This window comes from Penicillium oxalicum, chromosome I (assembly GCF_001723175.1).
Source record: "Penicillium oxalicum strain HP7-1 chromosome I, whole genome shotgun sequence".
Taxonomy (NCBI): Eukaryota; Fungi; Ascomycota; class Eurotiomycetes; order Eurotiales; family Aspergillaceae; genus Penicillium; species Penicillium oxalicum.
This window is the reverse complement of record NC_064650.1, coordinates 4,194,270-4,205,585: the sequence shown is the minus strand read 5'-3', so window position 1 is coordinate 4,205,585 and position 11,316 is coordinate 4,194,270. Positions and strand designations below refer to the sequence as shown.

The window sequence follows — 11,316 nt, the reverse complement described above, 5'->3', positions numbered from 1 at the left end:
GCTGCTGTAATGATTGGCCACCTTTGAGGTCCTCATGAATCCACAGCGGGTCTTCCATGCTACTCTATTGTTTTTTTTTTTCGAGATCTCTGAGCATCTGGAAATTGTTAGTGCAAGTTGGAAGGAGTCTCGATCTCGTGACTGTGTCCTAAATTACTCAATAGTATATACTTTACAATATACACTATGAACTTGACATTTTGAGTAAAGTGTCACAGATTTCATCATTGGACAGAGGGCAGAGTGAAGAGTGATGCGAGAGAGATTCGGGGGTCAAGGACAAGACCGGGAAAACCGATATGCCACGGGGATGAGCGGTCGGACACGTCTCTCTATCTCCAGCTCAAACGGAGGTGGAGCTCCGAGGGGTGTTCCTGTCAGTGCGGAACATGGCGGAAGAACTTGGTCTTTGGTGCATGCCGACAGAACTGTATAGTGTCAAGGGTAGTATTGTGCAGAAGACCCTCCTGCATCTGAATCACCTGCACGCACTGCGGGTGTCTGCCCGTGGCCCTCGTCTGAATGAAGAAGGATATCGATGAATGGCGAGAAGGATGGAATTTGGGCTCCGCGGTGAGAGGTGGTCGAGATCGCAGACACGGCTCAGAGAGGACTGAATACATTCCTTCTACATCAACGTCAACATACTGTCACTTGTTGATGGGAAACCTGGTCTCGACGATGGTCCAACCGCCAACCCATGCAACCATGGCCATGTCTCTCCGGATCAAGGATCAACGTGGCCTACTCCACGGGAAAAGACCGATGCGCGTGTCACTTTATCTCCGGCGGAGAAGCTGGCGTCTTCCACTTATTGCCGAACTTCGGACATACAGTCTGGAGATGATCCCAGCTCCGAACTCTCCAGCAACGATTGGCTCGGGATCTTGTCTTCCCTTTTGAATGGAGAAGAGAATGTCCTCTCACGCTGAAGTGCACTTGTCTAGATGGGGGGGAAAAAGAAAAGAAAAGAAGAAAGGCCAGGGGCAGAGGATGCAGAGGATGCAGAGACGCATTCAATAGGAAACAACTCTGTATCCCCTCCGACGGTCTCATCCGTCAACATTCGATTTACTCGCAGTTCATGCCATGTGATTACGCGTGTCGTATCGAAGCGAGCAGACTCACACCTCGTCTATCCGAGATTCTCAGGGGCAGGAAATCGTCTTCTCCATCCGAAAGCATTGAATTGGGTATCTCCGAACGAAAAAAAAGGCATCTGTAATTTATTGTACTCCCCATCATGACGAGACAGGAGAGAATGGCTACCGCCCCTCGGCACGCTCAACCAGAGCGTCCTCCAAGCCCATGGGCTCCCAGAGATCCTTGACCTTCTTGTTTTGCACCCAGACAACTTCACCGTGAAGATATGCCACCACACCACCTTTGCCAGATGCACTGGCCGTGATGCGGAACAGAGGAGACCCATTTTTGGGGTGCGCCTCACGTAAGGGGAGCATGATCAGACCCTGTTCGGCACACCAATTCTCCACAATATCCTTGAATGCAATTTCTTCCACAATCGCCGGTTGAGCCGGAGGTACAGGAGCCGTTTTGCGGGCGGCGGCTTCGGCCTCGGCTTCGACTCGGGTTGGAGTGGACGCCGGACCGCGAGTGACTGGACGCGGCAACTCACGAGCAGCCCGATCGCCCAGTTCAGCGGCGAGGTTCATCGTGTGCAGGCCCTTGTTCCATTCTTCTTCCACAATGGCCAGCTCATTCAGCTCCGAGGGGATCTGACTCTGCCACCAGGTGAACCAAGCGCCAACCTCTTCATAGTTCGGGTCATTGGTGAGCCAGATGTACAAGATGTCATGCCATTTCGGGAAGAACTCGGCCACCAATAGCAAGCCCATCACGTTGGGCTTGAAAAAGTCTTTCCACCGAAGCACATCTTCAAGAGCGGTCAAATCCTGGTCCTGCGGGTTCACGATAAAGTCTTCCCGAATGTGGCGAGCCAACCGAGGCAACAGGTGGTTGCGGAGACATGTGTCGAATTCACCCCCCAAGGCATCCCGCCACAGTTCGATGCCGTTGACGAGGCCCCGGCGTAGACTCCATGTGTCTAAGACGACCCGGAATTTCCTCTTCATGTCCGACATGAGGCCCGTGGGCTGCGTGGGGTTGGTGTGTCGGTCTCCCAGGTATTGTAACCACGTAAACAACCACCAAGGAAACTTGCCATCTTGCTGGGAAGGGTGCCGTCGACTGCTTCGGGGTCTCCAGTTTTTGAGGGCGCTACCGAGTTTCGGAACTACGACTTGGTCGATGAGATTGGCGTACACAAAGCTCGGCACGATGGGTTTCCAAGCAACAATCAGTGCCGTAGCAACATTCGGGTCGTACACATCCCAGTCATTGAGCAGTGCCGAGCGGACTCGAGGCAGCCAGAGTGTGTAAATTAATGTTTCGTAGGGAGTGGTCGACGACCGTTGAGAGACACCATTCTCAGACCGGCGAGAAAGGATGGGCTGGAGGCGGATGAGATCTGACACGAGAAGCTCGGGATTCCGCAACGGTTCCCACTCCTCCATGGCCTGCCGGAAGAGGGGGTGCATCGCCGCAACAATTGTTTCTGCCAGTCGATATTCGTCGCCGATGTCCCGGTACTTGGTCTCCATCGCCTCGATCTTTTGTGTCATTTCGTGGAATTTCGATGCGGTACTGTCCTCGTGCTCAAATATATCCAGTTCTTCCACCGCGGCGATCAATCCTGTCAAGTGATTGAGGCGATCTTGATATGCATCCAGTTCGCTGACGACCTGAGCTTCCTCATCCTCAATGAATCGTTTTCTTTCAGTCAAGCCCTTCCATTCGTCGGCAAACGCTTCAAGGTCTGTGCGCGCACGCCGCGCAATCTTGAGAGCCTCGGATTCCCCCTGGCTGACGAATTCTTGTGTGGCCATGAGACCGGCGGTCGAGGTCAAGACGCGCTGTTCTTTCCCAGTAGCATCAATCAGGGTCTTCAGGACATTCGGCACCTCCAGACCCTCCATTGCATCCTCAATTTCTCGCGCTGTCCGGAACTTGGGCTTGGGACGAGGTACCGGTGTACCGGTGCCACTGCGGCTCTCGGTCTTGCGGTCGTGCTTCTTCTTTCGTCGGGCGCGTCTCTCTTCGTCGGAGCTGTCGTCGACTGATTCACCTCGTCGCGCGGCCTCACGTTTCTCCTCAGCGCGTGCTTGCTTGGTCTTCTCACGAACTGCACCAAGTCCAGCTCCCTGCGGTCGCGCCTGGGCTTCGATGGGATTGACGATACCCTGACCACTAGATCCCAGACCTTGACCCTCCTTGTAACCCATCTTTGCCATCATTCGAGCAGCAAAGGAGTTCCCCGCCATGGGCTTTCCGCCACGAGAAGCCGCTCCCCCTCGGATGGGTTCTGGCGTAGCGACATTGTTCATATTATTCCAGGGATTGCGTGAAGCGCTGCCTAGTCCACCCATTCTCGGAGGCGATTCGGAGCGCTCGCGGGCTCGCGCGAAGCCTCGGAATCCCGTCGCTGGCCGCTCATCTTCGTCAGATGAGCTCATGTCGTTCATTTTGCGCTTTTGTCCAGCATGCGATGATGGAGATTCCATGGTGACCAATCCTCCACCATTATCGTCGGCGCCAACCGAGAGAGGTAAGTGTGCTTGACAGCAGCTTCGACGGGCAGGGTAGACACTAGACGGAGCGATAGATAGAGCGCAGCGAAATTCACGTGGAGATACCGGCCCGGAAAAATACACTACCGAGCGGACGAAAACATGATGACGTTAAGCTCGGTTACTTCAGAGCTCGAAGCTCCGGGGTTCTATTTCTAGCGATTGCCCCAGCCTTTTCACTTTGTCTGAACCATAATTGACATCTCCTTCCGCTTTTCCCCCTCACACGCACACCTGACTCCTTGTGTACCCTTTCTCATTAAATCAAGTCACAATGGCCGCTCTTCTTGCAAACTCCGCCCGTACTGCCCTGCGCTCGGGTGCTTCGGCTTCCTTCAAGTCCGGAGCCGCAGGCTTGACCTTTGCCCGCGGCAAGGCCACTCTGCCCGATCTCTCCTGTAAGCTAAGATTCCCTCGGCATTCCCGGAAAAACGGCGAACAAAGGCATCGCTATGGACTCCTGTCGACTGACCCTCCACACCAAAAGTCGACTATGGCGCCCTTGAGCCCTCCATCTCCGGCAAGATCATGGAGATTCATCACAAGAACCACCACAACACCTATGTCACCAATTACAACAACGCCCTTGAGCAGCTCCAGGAAGCTCAGGCTAAGAATGACATCTCCGCACAGATCGCTCTGAAGCCTGCGATCAACTTCAACGGTGGTGGTCACCTCAACCACTCCCTCTTCTGGGAGAACCTGGCCCCCAAGAGCGCCGGTGGTGGTGAGCCTCCCTCGGGCTCTCTCGCCCAGGCCATTGATGGCACCTACGGCAGCTTTGATGAGTTCAAGAACAAGTTCAACACTGCCCTTGCTGGCATTCAGGGCAGTGGCTGGGCCTGGCTCGTCAAGGACAAGCAGACTGGCCAGATCGGCATCCGCACCTACGCCAACCAGGACCCCGTTGTCGGCCAGTACCAGCCCCTCCTCGGTGTTGATGCTTGGGAGCACGCCTACTAGTAAGTTCTGCAAAGGACAGTTCTGAGCGATTGTGATACTGACTGGACTCTAGCCTCCAGTACCAGAACCGCAAGGCCGAGTACTTCAAGGCCATCTGGGAGGTCATCAACTGGAAGGCGGTTGAGAAGCGCTTCACTTGAGCGATCAATATTGGGTCGATATGATCATGATGTAATACCAAACGGACTACCATGTGCCTTGTAATCTAGCACCTGTCTTGTCAATTTGAATCACTAATTCCGTGTAACATTCCCCCTGGTATACCTAGAAAGGCCATCCGTTCTTATCAAGCTCGGCCTTACGCTTCCTAAGCCGGTTAGGTAGGTCCCGACGTAAGTAATCGGCAACTTGTTCGATTAGCAGCATTCTGGTTAGAGCTCACAGCCTTGAGATGTACTGCGAGAAATTTGCGAGAAATTCCTTGCATATATTGAAGTGTACTACCATGAGACTGCCTTGAGCGAGATTGATAGATCAACGTGAGTGACAGACCACTCGTCCGATCATCACGTTTGTGTCACGTATAAAGGCGGAGAGCATTGCACAATCACGTTACCTGGTCGCTGTGAGGACCAGTTTATTTTCATCACAGTAACGACAGTCTCTTTGCTCATCTGAGGTGTAGGACTTGACACCTCTCCAACACAACTGTACAGGAACACACCAGGACAGGTGGACAACAGCTAACTGTGAAGCCGCATAATCGCCGCAAAAAGTAAGCCTGGGCCCACTGCGGGCCGTTCGAGCCACAAGATTCATTAGTCACTTTTGGATCTAATTGAACCAGACAGGGCAAACGGAGGCTAGTGCTGGTGAACGGAGACAGCACTGATGCTTATGTACCAGCCAAAGAGAGCAGACTTTGAAAATGAATCCTCGGTTGGTACTACCTGTGAGCAACAGTAGCAACAAGACCGGTACCCCCTCATCCATCATTCCATCTGCGGCTGATTCGGCCAAGCGCAAGTGGGTCGTGGTTCCGCGATGACGATCCCGCTCGCGGGCCTCGCGGTCCTCGCGGACTCGCGGCTCATAATAGAGTGCAACACTGAAAACAGAATCCCTCAGCGCTCACCTGAACATGAACCATCCACTTCCCAACTCTGATCCTCAATATTCGCAGTCTCCACTCATTGTCATATCAAATCCGCCACGATGCCCATTGAGAGCCCTGGCCCTCGCAAGTCAGGCCTGAGAGGCCTCTTTGAAAACGCACTCCGTCCGAAGAAGTCACGTCAGACTCTTCGTAAATCTAGCGTGGGCAACCGTTCAACTCCTGATCTGCGTATCGCAGCTCTAGCCAAATCTGATGAGCCTCCGCCGCCGATGCCCGAGTTGGCGCCTCTCCAGGCCCATCGGATGAAGTATCAGCAGGACCATGCGCTGTTGGACTCGCAACTGGGTGAACGTCGTGACTACACGACCATGATACACTCTCTGGGACTACTGGATTCGGATGACAGCTATTCACCGGCACAGGCGGACGATGATCAACGCAAACCCGGAGAGCCTGATATTGCTAAGCTGCCGTCAGAGCTCTGGGAGCGTATCGCAAGTTTCTTGGATCCGGATGATTCGGCAAGCCTAGCGTCCGCCAGTAGAACGCTGTACATGCGGCTAGGCACAGATCCGTTCACCAAGTTACAAGATCCGGACAATTACACCTACCGGATCAACTTCCTGGTCAAACTTGACCACCTCCTCCCCCATCACCTCCTATGCTTCCCCTGCGGACGATATCATCGAAGGACGCAAGAAGGCCTCGAGCGCCTGAAACCATCCCATGTCGTCAATCCACTTTTCAACTGTCCACATGCACTTAACCCGCTTAATCCACCGCCTCGAAGCCGCATCACCCACGGCCGTACCATTCCCTTTGCCTTTGTTCAACTTGCCATGCGGACACACCGTTACGGACCCAAATACGGCCTCCAACCCGCCGACCTTGGCCGCCGCTGGGAGCGCGATGGCTGGTCCCATACCTCACGCTTCCACATCCACGACGGTCGCCTGCTCATGCGTGTGGTAAGTCAAACCTTTGCTGCACCGGGTCTGACCCTATCAGCACAACGCATGCTCTTGTATTCCCGCGAGGATTACTGGCCCTTCTTTTCCGCATGTGCCCACTGGCGCGACGGCGAGCTCATGCCCGCCTGCAAATGCGCCCTCGAACACATTCCCAAGCCTCGCAACACAGGCGGTCTCCAGAATCTGGAACACAAGGTCAAAGACCGAATCAGCGGGACACGCTTCGACCCCAACTCGCTCGTGACGCTTTGCGGGTTCTGTCGACCCATGCGACGCTGCCCCGAGTGTCCCTCAGAGTACCTGATCGAGATCAAGCTCGCCGAGGATACAACTAGTTCCCGACAAGCTGTCTTCAAACAGGCTATCGTTGTCACCCGCTGGACCGATCTCGGCGACGGTACCTCTCCAACTAGACCGGAGTGGGGTTCTATTAACGGATTGCGAGACGATTACGATTCTTTTGCGCATCCCAACTACGCGAAGCGTGGAATCGCGAGTATCTTTGAGGCGGCATTTACTGCTGACACTCTGCCCGGGCAGCGGGTGATTTCGATGAACCCAAAAAGAAAGAAGCTCGGTGAGGAAGGCCATGGTTGGTATTAGTGTTTTTTTTATTCTTTATCTTTTTCCCCCTGTATTCTATTATTTGTATTATTATTATGCCCATTATTATTTTCTTCCTTTCCTCGTGAATTGACATGTCGGGGAGATCTGATGGATTGCACCGACTGCACGTTCACGCGTCTATTATATGGCCAGAAAAGGGGCGGGAGGAGGGAAAGCGATATTTCATTCTATCTTAGCAGATTCCGGCGCCGGGCGTGTCAGATTTTCCTTGCATCCTTGGAGCAGAGGGCTTCCAAGACGGATTAAGTCTACGATCAAAGGCAATCAATTAAGAAGAATAATGGTCCGTGGACCTACCGATTACAACATGCACCCAATACAGTTGCAACTTTTAAACTAGTACCAAAGCGCAATCTCAATTATGACTTTTAATCATTCTGATCCCGGTTCAGTCCAAGGCCGCTTGGCATTTAGACGGAGCCCAACCAAAAAGCTATCTGTTCGATGGAATGTTGATCAAGCACGGCAAACGCATTCTCACGATTTCAATAAAACTGGGCTTGATTGCGGATGAGGTCGGCTAATTGTCAGAGCGTCACGGAGCGCTGCTTTCTTTCGAACTATAGTAAATCATCAGACATTAAGAATATAGAAAAGCCGTTCCGAACCAGCAGAATGACTGCGAATAAGGTTGCATGTAAAAACGCCTCCGCAAAGCCTGAGTCGTTCGCTAGTGATAATCTGGAGCTCAAAAAACAGATGTCACGAACGGGCGCTCGACGGTGGCCTCAAGACGTAAATTCCGTGGAGTACACCAAAATTCGATTTAATGAGGATAAACCGCACACAATGAAAGGCCATCTGGACGCTGAGGAATGCATCAAATCAGATCCGCCGCGAATGCCGACTCACATAACGCGGCTGGCGCCCTTGATCATCCCATTGCGAGGGGGGATTGGTGAGCGAGTACTCATCGGGAACGGGAACAGGAACGGGAACAGGAACGGGAACAGGAACGGGAACAGGAACAGGGTCAGGAACAGGGTCAGGAGACTGCGTGCGTGGTGGCTGGTTCTGTGGGACGGAACTTGGAAAAGCGTTTTCATCCCCTTTGGATTCTTCAGCCTTGTGAGACAATGCATGCTCAGACCGTTTACCTGTCATCCCCTTGACCCATCCGAATAGGCTTAAGGAGCCACGACGCTTGCGTGTTTCCGTGCTGTGTGACGTAGTTGGTCGACCAGAGATGGTAGCTGCGCCATTCACGGGTCCCGCTTTGTTCCTTGTTTCGTTCAAAGACTGGTGGACTTGAGCGTCTTGCTCCAGGGGCGCATCAAGGCGCTGGTTTGTTGATAGACTATAGGGAGTTGTGTCCGCCGAGCGGGTGATGATTTGTGATACGGGCCTCCGGCGGGCGTTTCCGACAGGGGTTCGCGTTTTAGGAATGATAGGTGACGGCGCACCATCTTCATCAACATCGTCGGTAGTATGCGGTTCATTGGAAGCTGGGGACCCCTGCGAACGCTTGTTGGCGGACGCACGCTGGAAGAAGCGAGGCTTAAAGCTAATTCTGCGTCGATGATCGGGGATAAAGCCAGGGTCCATGCGAGATTCCGGATTTTTGATGCCTTCCGAGATGGGGTTTTCGACAATCTCAAGGGCGTTCATGTCAAGGGTTGGAACTTCAGGAGCGTCGGGTTCCGATAGATCAGACGCAATACTTGCGTCGTCTCGAATTGGTGGTTGTGTGTTAGTGTCTCGCAGCTTGCGCCGGGGTAATAGCAGGGAATCGTGCTGCGCGGCTGCCATCCAGTCGGTCGGTGTCGCTGGAGGCGAAGAAGACGTTGGTACCCACTGGGGATGTTTCATAAATTCAGGTCCAAATGACTTGGGACGAGGTTTCTTGCTAGAAGCCTGACGAGGCGCCGTGGAGAAAATGACATCTTGCTGCCTTGCGGGCCGAATGATGGTGTCGGGTATTGTAAATGGTTCTTGATGTGGGCGATCAGATTCCAAAGGGGAGCCCACCACATTGGTGGTATTAACGTATGGTAAGAAGGTCGGAGAAGGGCTAAAGGTCCCCAGGCGTGGCGTGTCACCAAAGATGGTTCGCAAACTTTCGCTTCTAGTAAAGCTCTGTCCGGACATGAGTTCACCTGCAGAGCGATGCCGTTCCAAGGATGACCCAACGCCTTTGTGATCCCGCCTTGGCCGAGGACTTTGGTTGGCTGCGATACTGCCGTCTGATCTTTTATGACCGGGAGCGCCTGCTGTACTCATAGTATCGGGGGTTGGGGGCAGTCTTGCGCCCTCAAAAAGTGCATCCAGTGCTGGGCGTCCTCGAGAAGGCTTGATCGAATACAGCTCTCCGCCGAATTCTGGCTCCACGCTCTTTGATGTAGCGTACGCTGCTCGGTTGTGTCTTCGTCGAATTATCGTGTCAGACGCAGCTGGTTGAGTATCGATCCAGTGATCAATTTGATCCATATCGCTATCTTCGCGCTTGGAAGGGGGGGTGTAGCTATCCACGCTGCTACTTGTAGATGAAGCTGGACGGTGGGGTGCATTTGTCTCAATATGCTCATCCCACTTGGGAGGTACCGCGATGGGTAACAGCTCGCTGCATTCGCTCAAGACGCTGAGGCGAGGTGAGTCAGGCGACTGCTCCAAGGTACACCGACTTTCGGACCGAGAGAGCGCGCTCAATGCTGAGAGGGAGCCGTTGTGCTCGGGTGCGTAGAGACTGCGCAGCGTCGCTGTGCTTTGATGGCCGGCATGCAGAAATGATGGAGCTTTGGTGACCTGGTGAAGCTCGGCAGATTTTGCACGAATCGATCGGTTCATCGTGGCTGATTTTCGCTTAGAGGAGGTTCGCTCCGGTATCTCTATCATGATTTGCTGTTTTGGTGTCGAGGCATTAGGACCATCCAGCACCAGCCGGCTTGACGAATTCAAAGGAGTCCGCTGCTCTGACTCCAGGCTGTCAAGCTTGGCCTCGAGTTGGCAAATGAGTTGTACCGCTTCGGTCACCGCCAGATTCCGCTTGTCGAGCTCACGGCACAAGAGTTCATTCTGTTCGCGAAGACGCTGATTCTCTCTGTCTACATCTTGCAGTGCGCGCACTTGTTCTTCGAGATCGTGCACGCGAAGGAGCTCGGCCTCCATTTCATCCATGCGCTGGACCTTCTCCCGCAATTGCTTCATTTGCTCTGATCGGTGGTGAATTTCGAGCTTCAGATCGAAGTTCAACTTGTTCATCTTGGAAACGTACTGTTGGAGCAGAAAAGTCAACTGTGTGCACGGATCTGGGTATAGTTCAAAAAGGACCCACCTGGTCCATCTCGCGAATTCCCATTTCCTTTGGCTGTCGCTGGCCCCCGACTATGATGTCGCCGGTTTTCCGCCCCCTGTCTGACGCAGAATCTTCCTGGCTGCGTGAGCCGTCCGGTGTTCGAGGTCCGGGCTCATTCCAGTCTTCGGCAAGTGTTCCTCGTGAGTGACGATTTGCTCGCTGTTCTTTGAGGAGATCCTGCAAAAGTGAGGAAGCTGGGTTGGTCACTGTTGGTGTGCTGCTCTCTCTTTTCTCTGACAAGTTTGGCACCGCGTCAGTTAATGATCGCTAATTGAACGTCGAAGGGAGTCCGAGAGACTTACGACACTGACGTGACGGTGTCCTGGCTTCGGTGCGCGTTGGGGATTGATCATTGTGCCAAGAAGCCTCACTCCCTGCTCGTGGGGGCGTAAACATCTTATCTTTAGCCTTGACACGAGACAACGGCGAGTGATTCAGGTTTCCCGCCCTCCTGGAAGATTGAGAAAAGTTTTCAATCCTGGCTAGAAACAGACGTTAGCCTGGCTTGTCATGTGACTATCGGAGAGACAACTGTTCAACAAGATGGAACCCAATTTCGGACGACATACGACCCGTGTGAGTTTCCAAGGCCTCATGGATGGAGGGGGTGAGGTCAAGAAGGTGATCGACCGGGTCTCTGGGCTTTGACGAGCGAGCGGCCACAGCCGGGCTATGCCTCTGAAGTGTAGTATCTTTTCGCGGTGGATCCATGGCCAATCATCACGCGCATCAGGCACAAAGGGACGGCCCAAATGCAGT

At 53.5% G+C, this 11,316-nt stretch overlaps 4 protein-coding genes across 4 annotated transcripts; 2 read left to right on the top strand and 2 right to left on the bottom strand.

The window, feature by feature from the left end:
* Positions 1-1,265: 1,265 nt before the first annotated feature.
* On the bottom strand, positions 1,266-3,581 carry POX_a01376 (uncharacterized protein; the record flags this gene model as incomplete). The annotated part of the gene is made up of 1 exon (XM_050110304.1): positions 1,266-3,581. The coding sequence occupies one exon, from the start codon at positions 3,579-3,581 to the stop codon at positions 1,266-1,268; it is 2,316 nt and encodes a 771-aa protein (XP_049974072.1).
* A 340-nt stretch (positions 3,582-3,921) lies between these two features.
* Positions 3,922-4,750, top strand: POX_a01375 (Superoxide dismutase; the record flags this gene model as incomplete). Its single annotated transcript, XM_050110303.1, has 3 exons — positions 3,922-4,045; positions 4,135-4,609; positions 4,663-4,750. 3 exons carry the CDS (start codon positions 3,922-3,924, stop codon positions 4,748-4,750), a joined length of 687 nt encoding a protein of 228 aa, XP_049974071.1.
* Positions 4,751-5,765: 1,015 nt separating this feature from the next.
* On the top strand, positions 5,766-7,241 carry POX_a01374 (uncharacterized protein; the record flags this gene model as incomplete). The annotated part of the gene is made up of 1 exon (XM_050110302.1): positions 5,766-7,241. The coding sequence occupies one exon, from the start codon at positions 5,766-5,768 to the stop codon at positions 7,239-7,241; it is 1,476 nt and encodes a 491-aa protein (XP_049974070.1).
* An 849-nt stretch (positions 7,242-8,090) lies between these two features.
* On the bottom strand, positions 8,091-11,268 carry POX_a01373 (uncharacterized protein; the record flags this gene model as incomplete). Its single annotated transcript, XM_050110301.1, has 4 exons — positions 8,091-10,475; positions 10,537-10,790; positions 10,860-11,039; positions 11,127-11,268. 4 exons carry the CDS (start codon positions 11,266-11,268, stop codon positions 8,091-8,093), a joined length of 2,961 nt encoding a protein of 986 aa, XP_049974069.1.
* Positions 11,269-11,316: the final 48 nt, after the last annotated feature.